Here is a 22,901-nt window from a genome sequence, read left to right as displayed (position 1 = left end):
GCAGACTGAAACACACTCCCAGTTCTCCACTAAAAAAGGCCCATTTTCTTGTCCTAGAGCCTCAGTGCAAGGAGTAGCTTCAGGCTTTTCACACATCTAGGGGTTACAGAGGAGCTCTCAGGGAACCTAGGCTAGGGGAATGTCATCTTTGCACCCTCCCAGGCCTTGCTACAGCTCACCAATACCTCCAAGAAAAGAGCATATACACTCATCTACAGCCCTGACTTTTGCATCTGTCACCTCCAAATTACCTGGTTTGGAGGTCAGTAAAGATAACAACAGTGGTCTCACCAGACTATATATATTTACATACTTTAAAGCTGCTGCCTGAGAGTTTGGCTTCAAATCAGTCTGAAACTAAGGGCTGACTGAGATCCCTACCTTTGAACACTGATAGGGCTTAGCCCAACCTCAAAAACTGGAACTTATCAAGAATAAACCACACTGCTTAAACAATCACAAAAATTTGAGAGACCACCAAGAGCTAGGGCAAGGTCAAACAATAATGTTCACTGCTCACACAATAGAACTTCATTGAGACTGGGTGAGGTATCCTCTTTTGCCTAATACATAGAAACACAGAGAGGCAAGCAAAATGAGGAAATGGAGAATATGTTTCAAAAGAAAGAGCAAGGTTAAAAAAAATCCTTAATGAAATGGAGATAAGTAATTTACCTGATATAGAGTTCAAAATAATGGTCATAAAAATGCTCACCAAACTTGAGAGAAGAACAGATGAAGACTTCAGTGAGGACTTCAGCAAAGAGATAGAAAATATAAGAAAGTACCAAACTAAAGTCAGAGAGCTGAAGAATACAATAACTGAACTGAAAAAATGCAGTAAAAGGGTTCACTAGATCAAGCAGAAGAAAAAAAGAAACAAACTCAAAGACAGGATAATGGAATTCATTCAGTAAAAGCAGCAAAAAGAAAAAAAAATGACAAAGAGTGAAGCCAGCTTAAGGGATTTACGGGACACCATCAAACAGACTAATATACACATGATAGGGATGACAAAAAAGGAAGAGAGAGAGAAAAGGGGCAGAAAGTTTATGCAAAGAAATAATGGCTGAAATTTTTCCTAACCTAGGGAAAGAAACAGACATCTAGGTCCAGGAAGACAAGAGAGTTACAAATAAGACAAACCCAGAGAGAGACACATTACAATAAAAATGTCAAAAGTGAAAGAGAGAATATTAAAAGCAGCAAGAGGAAAACAACTTTTTATGTGCAAGGGAACCTCCATAAGACTACAAGCTTATTTTCAAGAGAAGCTTTGCAGACCAGAAGAGAGTGGCATGATAGATTCAAATTGCTGAAAAGAAAAATCTTCCAACCAAGAATACTCTTCTTGGCAAGGTTATCATTCAGAATCCAAAGGGAGATAAAGAATTTTCCAGATGAGCAAAAGCTAAAGGATTTTATCATCCCTAAACCACCCTTAAAAGAAATATTAAAGGGGCTTCTTTAAGCTGAGAAGAAAAGGCACTAACTAGGGGCTTCCCTGGTGGCACAGTGGTTGAGAGTCCACCTGCCGATGCAGGGGACATGGGTTCGTGTCCCGGTCCAGGAAGATCCCACAGGCCACGGAGTGGCTGGGCCCGTGAGCCATGGCCGCTGAGCCTGCACGTCTGGAGCCTGTGCTCTGCAACAGGAGAGGCCACAACAGTGAGAGGCTGCATACAGCAAAAAAAAAAAAAAAAGGAAAGAATAGATATAACTAGTAACAAGTAAACAAAAGAAAGTAAAAATTTCACTGGTAAAGGTAAATACACAATAAAACTAGTGGACTGACCATTTATTAAGCTATTATTAAGGTTAAAAGAAAAAAGTAGTAAAATTAACTGTAACTACAATAATTAGTTATGACACATAAAATTTAAAAATGAAAAATATGCTATCAAAAACATAAAACGTGGATGGCAGTGGTAAAAATGTAGAGTTTTTAGAATATGTTCAAACCTAACTTGCTCTCAATTTAAAAGAGACTGCTATATATACAGGCTGTTATATGTGAACATCATGTTAATCACAAAGCAAAAACCTTCAGTAGGTACACAAAAATAATAAAGAAGAAATCTAAACATAACACTAAGAAAGTCATCAAAGCACAAGGGAAAGGGGCAAGAGAAGAAGAAAGGAGCAGAGACAAACTACAAAAATAGCCAGAAAATAAGTAATAAAATGGTAATAAGTACATACCTATCAATAATTACTTTAAATGTAAATAGAATAACTTCTCTAATCAAAATACATACAGTGGTTGAATGGATTAAAAAAAAAACTCATCTATATGTTGCCTCAAGACAGTTATTTCAGATGTAAGGACACACACAGAACTTTTCCACTCATTTACTTCAATCCAGCAGAATGATATAACATTTGTAAATATATATATATCCAACTTAGGAGCACCTAATTATATAAAGCAAATATCAAGAAATCTAAAGGGAGAAATTGACTGCAACACCATACTTACATCAATGGATTGACCATTCAGAGAGAAAATAAAGACACATTAGGCTTAAATGACACATTAGATCAGATGGATTTAATACACACATACAGGACATTCCATCCAGATTCAGCAGAATATACATGTTCAAGTGCACATGAACATTCTCCAAGATAGGACACATGATAGATCACAAAACATATCAGAAGACTGAAACTATACCAAGAATCTTTTCTCACCACATAGTATGAAACTAAAAATCAATTTTAGGAAAAAAACTGGATAAATCACAAATACATCAAAATAAAAAGACATGCTACTAAACGACCAATGGGTCAAAAAAGAAATCAAAGAGGAAAAAAAATTATTGTGAGATGAAAATGGCAACACAGCATTCCAAAACCTATGGAATGCAGCAAAAGCTGTTCTAAGAGGCAAGTTCCTACAGACACGGGGCTACCTCAAGGAACAAGAAAAAATCAAAATACACAATCTAACTTTATACCTAAAAGAACCAGAAAAAATGAAGGGAAACATTAGTAAAAAAAAAAAAAGGGGGGAAATAATAAAGATCAGAGTAGAAATAAATGAAATAAAGACTTAGAAAACATTAGGAAAGGCAAATAAAACCAAGAGCTGGTGCTTTGAAAAGATAAACAAAATTGACAAACCTTTCACTAGACTTACCAAGAAAAAAAGGGAGCAGGCTCAAATAAGTAAAACCTAAAATGAGAGAGGTATTACAAATGATACCACAGAAATACAAAAGATCGTAAGAGATTATTATGAACAATTATGTGCCAAACTGGACAACTTAGAAGAAATGAATAAATTCTTTGAAATATGCAGTCTTCCAAGACTGAATCATATAGAAATAAAAAATCTGAATAGACTGACTACTAGTAAGGAGATCTAAATAGTAATTTAAAAATCCCTAACAAACAAAAGTCTACCACCAGCTGGTTATACTGAAGAATACTTCCGAATATTCAAAGAAGGTTTGAAAACTAGCTGGCTAAAATTCTTCCAAAAATTGAAGAGGAGGGAATGTTTCCAAACTCAATTTTAGAGGACTGAAACCCTGATAATGAAACCAGACAAGAAAACCACACAAAAAGAAAATTACAGGCCAATATCCCTGATAAATATTGATGCAAAAACCCTCAACAAAATATTAGAAAACCAAATTCGACAGTACATTAAAAAGGATCACACATCATGATCAAGTGGGATTTATTCCAGAGATGCAGAGTGGATCAACATCTCATTAACATTAACCACATCAGGAGAGACCTTCAAGATGGCAGAGGAGTAAGACGTGGAGATCACCTTCCTCCCCACAAATACATCAGAAATACATCTACATGTGGAACAGCTCCTACAGAACACCTACTGAAAGCTGGCAGAAGACCTCAGACTTCCCAAAATGCAGGAAACTCCCCACGTACCTGGGTAGGGCATGAGAAAAAAGAAAAAAAAAAAACAAAAACAGAGACAAAAGAATAGGGATGGGACCTGCACCAGTGGGAGGGAGCTGTGAAGGAGGAAAGGTTTCCACACACTAGGAAGCCCCTTCACTGGCAGAGATGAGGGCTGGCAGGGGGGAAGCTTCAGAGCCACGGAGGAGAGCACAGCAACAGGGGTGCAAAGGGCAAGGTGGAGAGATTCCTGCACAGAGGATCGGTGCCAACCAGCACTCAACAGCCTGAAAGGCTTGTTTGCTTACCCGCTGGGGTGAGGTGGGGACTGGGAGCTGAGGCTCTGGCTTCGGAGGTCATATCCCAGGGAGAGGACTGCGGTTGGCGGCTTAAACACAGCCTGAAGGGGCTAGTGCACCACAGCTAGCTGAGAGGGAGTCCGGGAAAAAGTCTGAACTGTCTAAGAGGAAAGAGACCATTGCTCCATGGTGTGCGAGGAGAGGAGATTCAGAGCACTGCCTGAAGGAGTTCCAGAGACAGTCGCAAGCTGCGGCTATCAGCTCAGAAACCAGAGATGGGCATGAAATGCTAAGGCTGCTGCTGCCGCCACCAAGAAGCCTATGTGCAAGCACAGGTCACTATCCACACCTCCCCTCCCAGGAGCCTGTGCAGCACACCACTGCCAGGGTCCCATGATCCAGGGATAAATTCTCCCGGAGAATGCATGGCACGCCTAAGGCCGTTGAAACATCACACCAGCCTCTGCCGCCACAGGCTTGCCCCGCATTCTGTACCCATACCTCCCCCAGCCTGAGTGAGCCACAGTCCCCTAATCAGCCGCTCCTTTATCCCCCTACTGCCTGGGTGAAAAACAGACATGAGAGGGGGAACTATATGCAGAGGAGGAGCCAAATCCAAAGCTGAACCTCGGGAGCTGTGAGAACAGAGAAAAGGGAAATCTCTCCCAGCAGCCTCAAGAGCAGTGGATTAAATCGCTACAATCAACTTGATGTACTCTGCATCTCTGGAACACCTGAATAGACAACAAATCATTCCAAAATTGAGATGCTGGAATTTGGGAGCAACTGTACACTTGAGATTTGCTTTCTGCATCTAATTTCTTTCAGGTTTTATGTTTATATTAGTTTAGTATTTAGAGTTTATTATCATTGGTAGATTTGTTTAATGATTTGGTTGCTCTTGACCTTTTTTTGTTTATATATATATATATTTTTTTCTTTTTCTCTTTTTGTGAGGGCATATGTGTATGCTTCTTTGTGTGATTGCGCCTGTATAGCTTTGTTTTACCATTTATCCAAGGGTTCTATCTGTCCTTTTTTTTGTTGGTTGGATGGTTTTAGTACAGTTTTTAGTGCTTTTTATCATTGGTGGATTTGTTTTTTGGTTTTGTTGCTCTCTTCTTTTTTCTATCTTTTTTTCCCTTTTTTAATGCTTTTAAATTTTTTTAATCATTTTTTTTTCATTTTTTATTTTAATAACATTATTTTATTTTATTCTATTTTAGTTTTTACTTTCTTTATTTTTTTCTCACTTTTCTTCTGAGGTATGTGGCTGACAGCGTCTGGTGCTCCGGCCAGGTGTCAAGCCTGTGACTCTAAGGTGGGAGAGCCGAGTGCAGGACATTGATACACCAGAGACCTCCACATAATATCAAACGGCAAAAGCTCTCCCACAGATTTCCATCCCAACACTAAGACCAAGAAACACTCAACTACCAGCAACCTACAGTGCTGGACACCCAATGCCAAACAATTAGCAGTAAAGGAACACAACCCCACCTATTAACAGAGAGGCTGCCTAAAATCATAATAAGGTCAAAGAAACCCCAAAACACTCCACCGGAAGTGGTACCACACTCCAGAAAGACAAGATCCAGCCTCATCCACCAGAACACAGACACCAGTCCCCTCCAACAGGAAGCCTACAAAACACACTGAAACAAACTTAGCCACTGGGGGCACACACCAAAAACAAGGGGAACTACGAACCTGCAGCCTGTGAAAAGGAGACCCCAAACACAGTAAGTTAAGCAAAATGAGAAAAAAAAGAAACACACAGCAGACGAAGGAGCAAGCTAAAAACCCAGCAGACCTAATAAATGAAGAGTAAACAGGCAGTATACTGGAAAAATAATTCAGAGTAATGATAGTAAAGATGGCCCAAAGTCTTGGAAATAGAATGGAGAAAATCCAAGAAATGTTAAACAAGTAGCTAGAAGAACTAAAGAACAAACAGACAATGATGAACAACACAATAAATGAAATTAAAAATTCTCTAGAAGAAGTCAACAGAAGAATACCTGCAGCAGAAGAATGGATAAGTGACCTGGAAGATAAACTAGTGGAAATAACTACAGCAGAGCAGAATAAAGGAAAAAGAATGAAAAGAATTGAGGACAATCTCAGAGACCTCTGGGAAAACATTAAAAGTACCAACATTCGAATTATAGAGGTCACAGAGGAAGAGAAAAAGACAGGAACTGAGAAAATATTTGAAGAGATTATAGTTGAAAACTTCCCTAATATGGGAAAGTAAATAATCAATCAAGTCCATGAAGCACAGAATCCCATACAGGATGAATCCAGCAAGAAACATGCCAAGACACATATTAATCAAACTATCAAATATTAAACACAAAGAAAACATATTAAAAGCAACAAGAGGAAAACAACAAATAATATACAAGAGGATCCCCATAAGGTTAACAGCTGATCTTTCAGCAGAAACTCTGCAAACCAGAAGGGAGTGGCAGGACATATTTAAAGTGATGAAGGAGAAAAACCTACAACCAAGATTAATCTACTCAGCAAGGATCTCATTCAGACTTGATGGAGAAATTAAAACCTTTACAGACAAGCAAAAGCTGAGAGAGTTCAGCACCGCAAAACCAGCTTTACAACCAATAGTAAAGGAACTTCTCTAGGCAAGAAACACAAGAGAAGGAAAAGACCTACAATAACGGACCCAAAACAATTAAGAAAATGGGAAAAGGAACATACATATTGATATTTACCTTAAATGAAAATGGATTAAATGCTCCCACTGAAAGACACAGACTGGCTGAATGGATACAAAAACAAGACCTGTATATACACTGTCTACAAGAGAGCCACTTCAGACCTAGGGACACATACAGACTGAAAGTGAGGGGAAGGAAAAGAAAGCAGGAGTAGTAATTCTCATATCAGACAAAATAGACTTTAAAACAAAAACTTTTACAAGAGACAAAGAATGAAACTACAAATGATCAAGAGATCAATCCAAGAAGATATAACAATTGTAAATATTTATGCACCCAACATAGGAGCACCTCAATATATAAGGCAAACACTAACAGCCATAAAAGGGGAAATCAACAGTAACACAATCATAATAGGGGACTTTAACACCCCACTTTCACCAATGGACAGATCATCCAAATGAAAATAAATAAGGAAACAAAGCTTTAAATGATACATTAAACAAGAGGACTTAATTTACATTTATAGGACATTCCATCCAAAAACAACAGAATACACATTCTTCTCAAGTGCTCATGGAACATTCTCCAGGATAGATCATATCTTGGGTCACAAATCAAGCCTTGGCAAATTTAAGAAAATTGAAATCATATCAAGCATCTTTTCTGACCACAACACTATGAGACTGGATATAAATTACAGGAAAAAATCTGTAAAAAATACAAACGCAAGGAGGCTAAACAATACACTACTTCATAACCAAGAGATCACTGAAGAAATCAAGGAGGAAATCAAAAAATACCTAGAAACAAATGACAATGAAAACACAATGACCAAAAACCTATGGGATGCAGCAAAAGCAGTTCTAAGAGGGAAGTTTATAGCAATAGAGTACTACCATAAGAGAGAAGAAATATCTCAAATATACAACCTAAACTTACACCTAAAGCAATTAGAGAAAGAACAACAACAACAAAAAAAAAACCCAAAGTTAGCAGAAGGAAAGAAATCATAAAGATCAGCTCAGAAATAAATGAAAAAGAAATGAAGGAAACGATAGTAAAGATCAATAAAACTAAAAGCCAGTTCTTTGAGAAGATAAACAAAATTGATAAACCATTAGCCAGATTCATCAAGAAAAAAGGGGAGAAGATGCAAATCAATAGAATTAGAATTGAAAAAGGAGAAGTAACAACTGACACTGCAGAAATACAAAAGATCATGAGAGATTACTACAAGCAACTCTATGCCAATAAAATGGACAACGTGGAAGAAATGGACAAATTCTTAGAAATGCACAACATGCCAAGACTGAGTCAGGAAGAAATAGAAAATATGAACATACCAATCACAAGCACTGAAATTGAAACTGTGATTAAAAATCTTCCAACAAACAAAAGCCCAGGACCAGATGACTTCACAGGCTAATTCTATCAAACATTTAGAGAAGAGCTAACACCTATCCTTCTCAAACTCTTCCAAAATATAGCAGAGGGAGGAACACTCCCAAACTCATTCTACGAGGCCACCATCATCTGATACCAAAAGCAGACAAGGATGTCACAAAAAAATAAAACTACAGGCCAATATCACTGATGAACATAGATGCAAAAACCCTCAACAAAATATTAGCAAACAGAATCCAAAAGCACATTAAAAGGATCATACACCATAATCAAGAGGGGTTTATTCTATTAATGCAAGGATTCTTCAATATAAGCAAATCAATCAATGTGATACACCATATTAACAAACTGAAGGAGAAAAACCGTATGGTCATCTCAATAGATGCAGAGAAAGCTTTCGACAAAATTCAACACCCATTTATGATAAAAACCCTGCAGAAAGTAGGCATAGAGGGAACTTTCCTCAACATAATAAAGGCCATATATGACAAACCCACAGCCAACATCGTCCTCAATGGTGAAAAACTGAAACCATTTCCACTAAGATCAGGAACAAGACAAGGTTGCCCACTCTCACAACTCTTATTCTACATAGTTTTGGAAGTTTTAGCCACAGCAATCAGAGAAGAAAAGGAAATAAAAGGAATCCAAATTGGAAAAGAAGAAGTAAAGCTGTCACTGTTTGCAGATGACATGATACTATACATAGAGAATCCTAAAGATGTTACCAGAAAATGACTAGAGCTAATTAATGAATTTGGTAAAGTAGCAGGATACAAAATTAATGCACAGAAATCTCTGGCATTCCTATACACTAATGATAAAATATCTGAAACTGAAATCAAGAAAACACTCCCATTTACCATTGCAACAAAAAAATAAAATATTTGAAATAAACCTACCTAAGGAGACAAAAGACCTGTATGCAGAAAATTATAAGACACTGATGAAAGAAATTAAACATGATACAAATAGTTGGAGAGATAGACCATGTTCTTGGATTGGAAGAAATAACATTGTGAAAATTACTCTATTACCCAAAGCAATCAACAGATTCAATGCAATCCCTATCAAACTACCACTGGCATTTTTCTCAGAACTAGAACAAAAAATTTCACAATGTGTATGGAAACACAAAAGACTCTGAGTAGCCAAAGCAATCTTCAGAACGAAAAACGGAGCTGGAGGAATCAGGCTCCCTGACTTCAGACTACACTACAAAGCTACAGTAATCAAGCCAGTATGGTATTGGCACAAAAACAGAAAGATAGATCAATGGAACAGGATAGAAAGCCCAGAGATAAACCCACGCACATATGGTCACCTTATCTTTGATAAAGGAGGCAGGAATGTACAGTGGAGAAAGGACAGTCTCTTCAATAAGTGGTTCTGGGAAAACTGGACAGATACATGTAAAAGTATGAGATTAGATCACTCCCTAACACCATACACAAAAATAAGCTCAAAATGGATTAAAGACCTAAATGTAAGGCCAGACACTATCAAACTCTTAGAGGAAAACATAGGCAGAACACTCTATGACATAAATCACAGCAAGATCCTTTTTGACCCACCTCCTAGAGAAATAGAAATAAAAAGAAAAATAAACAAATGGACCTAATGAAACTGCAAAGCTTTTGCACAACAAAGGAAACCATAAAGAAGACCAAAAGGCAACCCTCAGAATGGGAAAAAATATTTGCAAATGAAGCAACTGACAAAGGATTAATCTCCAAAATTTACAACCAGCTCATGCAGCTCAATAACAAAACAACAAACAGCCCAATCCAAAAATGGGCAGAAGACTTAAATAGACATTTCTCCAAAGAAGATATACGGACTGCCAACAAACACATGAAAAAATGCTCAACATCATTAATCATTAGAGAAATGCAACTCAAAACTACAATGAGATATCATCTCACACCAGTCAGAATGGCCATCATCAAAAAATCTACAAACAATAAATGCTGGAGAGGTTGTGGAGAAAAGGGAACACTCTTGCACTGCTGGTGGGAATGTGAATTGGTACAGCCACTATGGAGAACAGTATGGAGGTTCCTTAAAAAACTACAAATAGAACTACCATATGACCCAGCAATCCCACTACTGGGTATATACCCTGAGAAAACCATAATTCAAAAATAGTCATGTACCAAAATGTTCATTGCAGCTCTATTTACAATAGCCCAGAGATGGAAACCACCTAAGTGTCCATCATCGGATGAATGGATAAAGAATATGTGGCACATATATACAATGGAATATTACTCAGCCATAAAAAGAAATGAAATTGAGCTATTTGTAATGAGGTGGATAGACCTAGAGTCTGACATACAGAGTGAAGTAAGTCAGAAAGAGAAAGACGAATACTGTATGCTAACACATATATATGGAATTTAAGGGGAAAAAAATGTCATGAAGAACCTAGGGGTAAGACGGGAATAAAGATGCCTACCTACTAGAGAATGGACTTGAGGATATGAGGAGGGGGAAGGGTAAGCTGTGTCAAGGTGAGAGAGTGGCATGGACATATATACACTACCAAATGTAAAATAGATAGCTAGTGGGAAGCAGCCGCATAGCACAGGGAGATCATCTCAGTGCTTTGTGTCCACCTAGACGGGTGGGATAGGGAGGGTGGGAAAGGAGAGAGATGCAAGAGGGAAGAGATCTGGGGACATATGTATATGTATAACTGATTCACTTTGTTATAAAGCAGAAACTAACACACCATTGTAAAGCAATTATACTCCAATAAAATGTAAAAAAAAAAAAAAGAAAGTAGACCACTCTCTTACACAATACATAAAAATTAATCCAAAATGGATTAAAGACTTGAATGTAAGACCTGAAACCTTAAGACTCCTAGCAGAAAACATAGTTGGTAAGTCCCTTGACCTAGGCCTTGGTGATGATGGTTTGAATCTGACACCAAAAGCAAAGGCAACAAAAACAAAAATAAACAAGTGGGACTATTTCATACTAAAAAGCTTCTGCACAGGAAAGGATACCATCAATAAAATAAAAAGGCAACCTAAAATGGGAAAAATATTTGCAAATCATATATCTGATAAGGAGTTAATACTCTAAATATTAAAGAACGTATTCAAATCGACAGCAAAAAAAAAAAAAAAAAAAAAGGAATAAAAATGGTCATAGGATCCAGATAGACATTTTTCCAAAGAAGACATACAGATGTCCAACTGGTACATGAAAATGTTCTCAACATTACTAATTATTAGGAAAATGCAAATCAAAATCACAATGAGATATCACCTCCCACCTGTTAGAATGGCCATAATTAAAAAGAAAAGAAATAAAAAATGTTGAAGAGGTTTCAGAGAAAAGGAAATTTTCTTACACTATTGGTGAGAATGTAAGTTGGTGCAACCACTATGGAAAACAGTATGGTGGTTCCTCAAAAAATTAAAAATAAAACTACCATATAATCCAGCTATTCTACTTCTGGGTATTTATCCCATAAAAATCTCCCAAAACTCTAATTCAAAAAGATAAACACACACCCCTATGTTCATTGCAGTAGTGTTCACAATAGCTAAGATATGGAAACAACCTAAGTGTTTTTTGATGGATATATGAATAAAGAAGTTGTGGTATGTATGTATATATACACACCCACAATGAAATGTGTTATTCAGCCATAAAAAGAAGGAAATCTTGACATTTGTGACAACATGGTTGGACCTAGAGGCCATTATGCTAAGAAAAATAAGTCAGACAGAGAAAGACAAATACCACATGATTTCACTTATATGTAGAACATAAAAAAAACAAAACATGCTAACAAAACAAAACTCATAGATTGTTGGTTACAGAGGAAAAGGAAGAGGATGGGGTAAAATGGGTAAAGGGGATGGATTGTATGGTGACGTATGGTAACTAGACTTATGGTGGTGATCTCTTTCTCTTGTATACAAAGATCAAATTATTATGTTGTACACCTGAAACTAATATAATGTTATTTTTACCAGTTTTACCTCAAAACTTATAATACAATTTAAACTAATCAAAAGAATATTGTAGAAAATCAGATAAAGATACCTTACCATTCATTTCCTTGTGAAGGGTTTTCTAGTAGCACTCGGATTATGTACAAAAAGCAGCTTAATAATTTGAGAGAAAAATTGAACAGACGTATTCTTAGACCTTTAAACAAACAACAAAAATTGGATTTTCATTTGAACTCAGTCCACAAAAGACTAAAAAGAATTGTCAAAACTACCAGCTTTAAGTACAGCACTCAAATTGTGTTTAGAATCTACAATATCATAATTGCTTACCCACTCTGAAGTTCTAGGTGTCTAAATATTGAAACAAAAAATGAGAATGACAGAATGTATGAACCGCAAATGACAGTGAATATTATACCCTAAGAGTAAATCTACATTTGAGCATTCAGAAGCCACAAAAATCATGTCCAATCAAGACTGGTTCAAATATGCTTAGAAGTTTAAGCATTTTATAGATCCATGAATTTTGGAATAAATTTTAACTAACCAGAAAATCTAGCTGCTTACAAATTCACAGGATAAGTTATAAATCTTGTATCTTCTGAGCACCTTGTAGGTTTGATTGTAGAGAAATTATAATCATGTAAATAATTGTGTATTATACAGTTAATTAGTAATTATATAATTATAGAGAAATCCTAATAGCATATGTTGGGAAATACAGAAGCACACACACACACACACACACACATATGCAGACACATTTTTGAGACTCCACCAACTCTTTACTTTAGGTTTAAATACCAGTGAAATCTTAAAAATTTTTTTGTGGGAATTAAGACTGCCATGTATGTATCTTTGTGTCATTCACAGTTATGCAGCCTATAATACTTGATGATGAAGAAGAGTAATTAATATTAAGCAAAGTGTGTTTAAAGTCTGATTAATAGAAGCATTACCTTTCCTGCAATTATCAGGTGGTAACTGATTCACAGATTGTGAATAAAATTTTGAGGTCTTCCTAAAATTAATTCTCAATAAAATCTGGAAATGAAATGTCATTTTGTTTTTACTCTGCTATAAGTGAGTGTACCTGAGGTAACATTTCTTAACAGTAAAAGGTTAATGCTTATTAATTGTGCAATTTTTCCTGGGTTTTCCTACTAAAATGCTAGGTACTTATGGGTTAGCTTCTTTATAAAGTCTTCTAAACTTAATGAAATTGCCCTGGGTTTATAGAACTGATCTCCTCAAATGACAGCTTAGTCAAAGCTGGCTGTTGTTGAAGTATTCAAATAATACATCTATTCCTTCTGGCCTGGAGAAAGAAAATTTTTAGTAAAATTAATTTTAAAATAAAGAAAACCTTCTATGCAAATGATGTGGCCTCTCCAGGTAACATTTATTGGTGGGACCACATTGGGAATTCAAAACAACTGGATTAGAGAAGCATTAGTTATTATTAGCCTAATCCTAAAACTAACCAGCCATTAAGGTTCTCTAGCCTGTGTGCCTTACAGACTGAAATATTCCCTGGAGTCAGTATTTGGGTAACTGATCACAACTCAAGTTTCTATGAACACTATAGAAGCACAACTTACTTTAGACCGCCCCAGGAGGATTCAGAGGTCAAAATTCAAAGAGAGCAAAGTCTACCCCAATCTAATGTAGACCTCTCCAATGCTTCTTGACATCTTAAGCAGTAATCACATGAAAAAACTGCATATTGGTTCATTATTTATGGCTTTTTCAAAGTACATGGTACTAGGGAGAGACAAGTATGACTGGCACTTCAACCCTGAACAGGCTTAGGAGGTCAGTGGCTATGCTAATTTCCTGCCTCCTTGAAGTTCCAATGTTTCCCAGGTTTCTTTTTGATGATAAGGATCCCTGGGATGTTATATGCTGAGCTTAGCTCTATACTTCCTGCTTTTAAATCTCCCGGGGAGGATGCTAGTAATCTGTACCTTTCGGAACACCCTACATGTTTCTTGTAATTAGGTGTGATGGGGAAACTCTTCCCTACTAAATCACTAAACTAGAAAAGTATTCCCCATTATGGTCACTTGGAATCACCAGAGTCTTCTCACAACAAGTTTTGGTATCCCTCCCAGTTAAACTATGGAACCCTCACTTAAATGATTTTCCTCAATGTTCCTACCAATCCAAATGGTCCACTCAGAAGTCTACTTACTGATGTGGGATTTTGAGAAGTAAAATAGTCAAGAAACCTTGACTTGACACCACCAGATGTAACATCTATTGTTTTCTAAGCTTTAATGCCTGGCAGGTAAGACTATCAATTTTACTTCTCTCTATAAAAGATATTTTGCAAAAGGATTGCAAAGCTGGAATTTTTTAAGGTAAACATATATACAAATATATAGACAGGGGAATAAAATGAAAGACTTACTTGATCTCTGGTTTTTGATAAAAAATAACTTTAGTCTCTCTTTAAATGTGTTTTCATTCATATAAAATTCAACTTGCACCCTGCAAACAAAAAATAAAAACATAATTAATCTAAAGACTAATATATAAGAAAATAAAAATAAATTATTTGATGTGATACATTGTATACTTTGAGTGAATCCCCACCACAGAAAAGGAGAATTGAGTAAAATGCTGATTTTTTTATTTTTGAGAGAAGCAGTCACTTTCAAATTTTAAAGATATAGTCAGTTCAAATATCATATGTAGTTGATTTGATTATTTGTATCAGTGGATATGATGAGTGGTATGGGTGATTTCAAACAGCAATAATGCAAAAGTCTTTCATATGTGTTTTTGGAATAATTTTTCATGAGGGTTTTCCTAATTCTTTTTCCTGTCATCAGAATCAACTGCATGCTTAAAAAATTCAGGTTGAACTAACCACTCCAGATCTACTGTATCTGAAACTTAAGGGACTGGGCCTGAAAATCTATTTTTAGCAAGTCTTCACTTTATCTTGAGACTATTTGTGACAACACGTATGGAACATTTTACCTTTTTATTTATCTAGCTCATATTAAAATATATATGGATCAACAAAGGAGTGGTAGTTCAAGTGGAATGTTAAAGTCACCATAGAGAAGTTGCAAACCAGACAAATCAATTAAGGGACTGGATATTCTACATTTAATCTTGTATAAACTGATACCAACATTCTAAAATATAATAGCATTCTAATAAATGCATTTACTTTCTCCCTAAATTCTAGCAAACTTCTCTTATGTGATAGGGCTTAAATAATATTTTCAAAATACTGAGTGAAAAGAAACATTGTGTTCAGTGCATGCTGACTTGTGAATAATCATCATCTGAAATTTTCTTAGTTAAATAAATAGTCTCAAACATATTTATTATAGGTTAGGATTCCAAAAAAAATAAGAAAACATTTTAATGCTTACACAAACAACAGACATAATTTCATTTTTCCTTATGTGACAAAATTTTGATAATGTAATCTATATAAATGAGATAGTTTTTTGTTTTTTTGTTTTGCAGGAGTACACAAAAGAGATAAAACTGGAGAAAAAATAAATGACATGTACTACAGAAATATTTCACTCCTAAATTCTAAGCTGCATGTTCAAGAAGATCCATTAATATTTTAAAAGCAATCTCTTAGGCCATAAAAACAAAAGAGCTTTTGTTATCAATTGCAAAGCAAGTTTTATCTGTTATACCTTCTAGAAGACTTGAATTGCTCTTTTTCTCTTATTCCTAAAGAAAATATCCTCACCCATAAACATTTTTTTCTTTTCTTTGCGTCATTTTGTCATTTACTGTCCTCTTTTTTACTTTATATGTAAAATCACAAAAATCTACACATAAATCATGATTCTCTTTACTTGTTAATTTCTTTAGCAAGAAGCCATGAAAATTGCAACAATATCTTCTAGCAGAACACCTCTATATGCATGCCTGTATGCATGCACACACCACTTCACATATATGCAAACTTTCACACTCACATTCTATAAAAGTACATGCACACACATGCAGTCTCACAACCCCACTAGTATCTTGGAAAGCCATGATTGGCTCTGTTTCCCTTGTTTATCAAATGAAAATGACTTTATTTTAAATAAAGCAACTGTAACACTGACATCAAGCTAAATTAGTTCATATTTGCTATGGATACAAAAGCAAATTAGAGAGGACATATGGCTACTACACAAGTAATAAAGCAAAGGTCATGTAGATTTGCTTCCTAGAATTATCAAATTTATAAAAATATGAGTCCATTCTTCAGTTAATATCAGGAGTACAGTACTGGGTATATAATAGAGGTGAATTTTTCAACTAAAATGAGATCATCTAAAGCCTGAAGCAAAAAAATGAGGGATCTGGAAAGTATTTCATTGGATGACAAGTTTAAGGAACTAGAAATGTTTAATCTAAATATGAAGAATACACACTAACAAAATGGCTGTCTTTAAATACTGAAGTGACCATCACTATTAAAATGAGATGATTCATAATATGATGCTCTATTGTATAAGATTAATTATAGAAAAATATGAGATTATGAATGATATTACCCGATTTTGAAATGGCCATCATTATAAAGTGGAGAACTCGCCAATCCATATAAATGTGCCAAAGACTAGATAAGAGCTTGCAAGTGACTGGATTTTTTTCCTGAGGTAAAAGCAATTGTGCATAGTGTGAGGTCTCTCATTAAATGACTTCAAAATTCCATTTTAATTATAATATCGTGTGAAGTAAAACTTTCTTTTTTTAAGTATTTTATTTTATTTTATTTTATTGGCTGTGTTGGATCTTTGTTGCTGCATGCTGGCTTTCTCTAGTTGTGGCAAGCGTGGGCTAATCTTCATTGTGGTGCGTGGGCTTCTCATTGTGGTGGCTTCTCTTGTTGTGGAACACAGGCTCTAGGTGCATGGGCTCAGTAGTTGTGGCACATGGGCTCAGCAGTTGTGACTTGCAGGCTCTAGAGCACAGGTCCAGTAGTGGTGGCGCACGGGCTTAGTTGCCCCACTGCATGTGGGATCTTCCCGGACTAGGGCTCGAACCCGTGTCCCCTGTATTGGCCCAGGCAGATTCTTAACCACTGGGCCTCCAGGGAAGCCCAAAGCTCTTAATTAATCTAGCGATCTCTCCAAGTCAATATCACTGAGGACCATGGATGATATTAAAGCATAAATTTATACAAATGCTTTTCAAAGCTAAAATGAAAAAAAAACAAACAAAAAATAATCAAAATGCTTTTTGACCCATGTCTTCTATCAGGTACAAAAAAATGTCCTTTGGGTTTACTATTTATAATATGGAGTGGATTTTTCTTTTATTTTATCCAACGGCAACTCTTTGGGAATCAAGGCCATTTAGTGTACTGTACACTTTCAGGAACTCTCCAGCACCATAAAGTTCTCTAGTACTCAGGGATTTAGGACAGTGTTTACTTTTTATCTTTCCCAATTTTTTTCATGATTTTAGTTTTTCCCTTTCCAGATTTAAATGTGCTTTTCCCTTTCCAGATTTAAATGTGCCTTTCCTTCCTTCCTTCCTCCTTTCCTTCCCTCCTTCCTTCCTTCCTCTCTTCTGATCTTCCTCTTTCCTTCGTCTCTTCCTTCCTTCCTCTTTTATGGCCTGTCTCCTCCCATCTAACTTTATCTGAATTTACCTCCATCCAGGAGGTCATTTTAGTGGACTCAAACTATATGGTTTTGAACAATACATCAGGGAAAATCTGTCCTCATCACTCCTTAAAATGTCATTTTTCCACATGTTTATACTCAAAATAAAATTAAGATCATTTTGTCACATTTATCCCAATATAATAGTGGAAATGGGTGTATTTAATAAGAAATAAAGTGGAGTTGCAATCCTTATTAGGCCATATCTGTTCTTACTGACATATGTTACCATTCGTTAATAACATTATTTTTATGTTGGTCAACAATGTTTTCTTTTTTTATTTGGGCAGATCCTATAATTTTGTTTGCTATTATAAAAGTGTTTTGTTCCAACCTTTAACTTTTGTTTTTGATACTGTAATTGACTACCATGTTGAACTCTCTCATAGGCAGTGATATTGTTCAGGTTTATTTTCTGAATTTTCTAGGCAGACAATCATGTCATCTGGAAATCTCCAATATTTGTATTCCCATTTTATTGTTCTAGTCTTATTACATTGACTAGAACTTTTTGATGAAAAAAAGAATAACCAAATAACCATGGTGTGCATTCTTAGAAGGCTTCGAGTGCTTTAGCAGTAATTATATTGTTGACCATGAGATTGCAATAAATACTTATGTTTTACTAAAACTCATAACAGGAATGAATGAATGTTGATGTTAAAAAAAAAACCTGTGTTGAATCTATTAGTTGATGGTACATTTTTGTTTTTCTCTTGATTTATTGATTTGGTAAATTATTTTAATAGTTTTTCTATTAGGCAATTATTTTTTTCAATTGTGGAATAAGTTGTTTTTGTAATAGTGAACTATTCATGTAATTTACTGCTGGATTCGTTTTCCTATATTTTAGGAGCTTTTCTTCCATGCTCATAACTAAGTTTGATGTGCTATTACCTTTAGATTATTCTAATATCTTCAAATACAGACTGAAAAACTTTCCAGATATTTTATTCTCTGGAACAATTTTAAGTATATAGAGATTTTTTGTATAACCATCATCAATTTGTCTTAACAGTATCAACTGCCTTAATACTGATTTAAATGTTTTATTTTTTTCCCATTTTCCATTGCTCTGGTTACTTGAATTTAGCATAAAAATTATGCAGGATCTTGTTAAAAGGCAATTTCCTCGTTTCAGTCTTAAAATTCTTGTTTACTTTCTTTAAAATACCAAAAATAATTCTGACCCAGGTTGTCAGTGCACCATTCTTTCAGAAACAGTTTTTTGGTTTTTTTGTTTTGTTTTGTTTTGTTGTTTGTTTTGTTCTAATAATGCCTTGGACTCTGTTTAGGGTGCCAAAGTTTTGCAGAGATTTTCTTTTGGAAATTATGCTACATACAGATCATTACCAAACGAAAATTCTTCCTCTGTGTCCACTTGGTGCTTTTCCCTTCTGCCTTCCTCTGACGCTGTGATATTGGTCATGGAGTCCAGGTACCAGTTTTTCTATTATTACACTCATTCAAACAAGGCAATATCTACCTGGACTTTCTGGTCTAACTGGTGTTCTTCCCTTCCAATCATACTTTATGATGGTGACAGTAGCACTTCTTAGTCATATGAAGTAAGTCCATTAGACTGTAAGCTCCATGAGGTTGGGGACCATATTGTTCATTCTTATGTCTTAAGTATCTCTTAAGTTACTTGAGACCTATTAGGGACCTATTCCTGTTCAATGCCTGAATGAAGGTCCCCAGTTCTTTCTTTGGTACAAACCTTAAGGACTCTGAGTCGATAGTGTAGTGGAATAGATAAAGTCATCTTCCTTTCCTTAGGTTATAACTATTTTGAGGATGCAAAACTTGGGTTTGTGGTGAGCTGAATCCTCGTAAGCTCTTATTCCAACTTGGTCTACCTTGTGATTAACGATCATTTCCTGCAGTTTTTCTTTTCAGTTTTATTAATTTGGATGTGTTTGTTTATTTGCACCATCTCCCCATGATTTAATGAACATTTAGAAAAAAATCCACTACTGTTAATTGACTTAATTTTTACAGTGTTGCTATGACTTGGGTAAGGTCACCATCAACTTTATTTTGTAGAGAAAAAACTTTAATTCATATAATTTTAGCGACTTGTCCAAACGTATAGCTAGAACTGAGACAGAATTGGGACACTGGTCTTTCTATTACTACTTCTTGCTTCCTGCCTCCTCATCAAGTTAGTTCTTCATTATTAGGAGAGTTCTAGGTCGCCTGCAAAGAGTTACAAAAGAGCACTGCAAACACCAAACCCACACAGGGGTACTGAGTAGTGTTTGTTTAATACTGCCCTTTGATTATTGGCTCTAAACCAGGTTCCTGTCCATTTCCAAATATTCACTCTTAACTTCAGGTAACTAAATTATTTAACAGAGTTACCATTCAAGTGGAACCTTGTAAAAAAAATTAAAAAATAAGCCTACCATTAATTTTTCATTTTAAAAAATTAGTTTCACCAGTTCATGCTCAAGTGCTTCCAAAGGCCTTCTACCTGGCTTCCAATCTTTACTACATGCACAAAAAATAAGCTCATTTTAAATACTTTGGAGTCCCTCCTAAAGCATTTCCCAATATCTTTTTGCCCATCTTATCTTTTCATAATTATGCAAGCCTAACTTTCCCACCTCTTTTAGTTGGTAACATCTTATAAGGATGCAGAGATTAATTCTGGAGACTTTCAATAGCATTCTCTGCATTTTAAAAATAATGTCATTTTCAGAAAGGGAAACCAGCTATTATTATATGCATATGTATATATATATACATATATATACACATATATATGTGTTTTCATAGATATATGTTTTTATATAGTAAATGTACATATATATGTGTTTAAATAGATATATATTTTTATATAGTGATGATAGATGATAGATAGATAGACAGATAGATAGATAGATGTAATGGTAATGAGGAAAGATCCTGGGGTGCTAATCACTCATCAATTTTCTTTCATTCTGGATAATGCTGATACCCCTCAATAATAGCATTTATGCTTTTGTCACTCCTTGGTAATCACAGCTTGCTAGTAGCTGGAAATACACAGATTTGTGGTTTCCATGGGAAAACAATTTAGAAGTCCACCCAGGAGTACTTTTTTATTCAAGTCTCTCTTCAGTTTGAAAACTCATGTCCTCATGTCAATGTTCATTTTCAGGACCTACTCTCTGTACTTCCCCATTTTTCCAAAAATAATTAAATTTAAGCAATCCCAATTTAACTTAAACCTATGCACAGGAAGCAAAATATAAAGAAATCTAGGATAAGTATTTAGCTTTATTTAGGTATAAAGATACACTTTTTTATCCTTAAATTGTGAAGAGATTTTGCTTCTTCATACCCTGGCCCAACTGCATGGTGGGGGGCAGGTCTGGATCAAGTAGGTATATATACATATGCATACAGGGTATAAAGATATATACATATATACACAAATATATGAACATGCATAAATGTAAACATACGTTCATAAAGTATAAAACTGTTAGCCACAGGAAGGCGGATAAGCTTACATAATAACGACTACAGGTAGCATGGCCTCACCACAAGCCTAACGGCCTCCCAATCAAAACTCATAACAACTACAACATGTAAATCCTCTTTGCTTTTTCTGTACGCATATAAGATAAGGAGAGGATAGAAGACACCATGTAATTTCTAACTCAGATTGGACTCTTGCACCAGTCATTTTAAAGCCTTGAAGGAAAAATATAACTATGCTCCCACAGCCCAGGATTGCTAGGAATGGGCCGCATGATTAAATAGCAAAGCCCAGTTTGGGAAGAAATGTGTGTGTTTGGGGGGAGGGAGATATTGGGTCTCAAATAGTCAGGGCATGGTCAACAGATACTAGCTGTTAGTATGAAACTGGAAATTACACAAAGACTTCCATATGCAATGAAAGAAGCACCTTTTAGTTTTATTGAATTCTTTGCACCAATGTCATAAGATTTTAAATCAGTTCTGCAAGCCCTTTCCCATTCTGTACCTCAAAAGTCATAGATCAGTAATAGGCACAGCTCACTGGGGACACACATTTCTTTAGGATTTATTTTATTACTTAATATTCTTACTTAAGTAACATATATGATTTTAATAGATAAATCATACTGGGTTGAATACAGTTAAAGACATGGTCCCACAATTTGGAGAAAGAGGAGGAAACAGTCACAAATAGAATTTCACTCAATAAATATTACAATAAATCTAATGGGTTTTCTAGAGAAACTGAATTTTTCTCCACAATAGTTTGTTGGTATGTTCATTTATTTGTTTATTTTGTAGTGTAGTATAAGAGCTAAGAGGGATAAGAGCACAGACTTTGGAATCAGATGATATGCATCTGATTATCAGATTTCCTAACTTTTATTCTCTGTAAAATGTGGATATTATTTCCATTAACAGGTTATGAAAATTAAAGAAGATACTTTCTACGTGAGACAAACAACTGGACAATGGCAAATAACTTTTTTCTGGTATGTTGGTAGCTTAAAAATGTTCCTAGAATAAACACTTATAAAGTGAAAAACAAAAACTGTGGATCACTGATGCCAATTTGATGTAATCGATTCCTCCAAGATATATTTGCTTAGGAAAAATGAGGATATAAGGCAATAAATAACTTCACTGTTTACTCCAGAAAACTCCTACAGATCAATTTATTGGGGACAACAGTCCATTTACCTAGGCAAACACATCACTTATTTATAAGACATTAAGACTTGCATTGTCTTGTTACTTATTACTCATTAAGAGTTCAAAACCCTCACTTTGCTGTGTCTGCCAATGCTAAGTGCTTTATCCTTTTTCACCATGAAAGATTCCCTCTGACACCACTTGAGCCCTTATTCCAAATCCTAATAAATATCTTACTTGTAACATCATCTTCTGAAGCATTGCTAATGCTTACTAACTTCAGGGAGTTTAAATAAACTTAGTTTTACTTCATTTATAAGCATCTGGTGACATATCAATTATTTAAACAACAGTATAAAGGATATTATCCTACATCTGCTTATTTATAACGTAATTATT

The 22,901-nt window shown here is 35.4% G+C and overlaps 1 protein-coding gene across 7 annotated transcripts in view; it reads right to left on the bottom strand.

Annotated features, from left to right (window-relative positions):
• Positions 1-22,901, bottom strand: part of KCNT2 (potassium sodium-activated channel subfamily T member 2) — a 354,137-nt gene that overhangs the window by 236,396 nt on the left and 94,840 nt on the right. For all 7 annotated transcript variants that reach the window (XM_081225686.1, XM_081225691.1, XM_081225687.1 and 4 more), the window contains 2 exons: positions 14,648-14,727; positions 12,331-12,430 (listed from right to left, as the gene is read on the bottom strand). In XM_081225686.1, the coding sequence (XP_081081812.1) occupies positions 12,331-12,430; positions 14,648-14,727 (180 nt within the window). The remainder of the gene's footprint in view (positions 1-12,330; positions 12,431-14,647; positions 14,728-22,901) is intronic.

This window comes from Mesoplodon bidens (assembly GCF_964165515.1).
Source record: "Mesoplodon bidens genome assembly, chromosome: 2".
Lineage (NCBI taxonomy): Eukaryota > Metazoa > Chordata > Mammalia > Artiodactyla > Ziphiidae > Mesoplodon > Mesoplodon bidens.
Note: the sequence above shows the minus strand (reverse complement) of the source record. Positions and strands in the feature narration are given on the sequence as shown.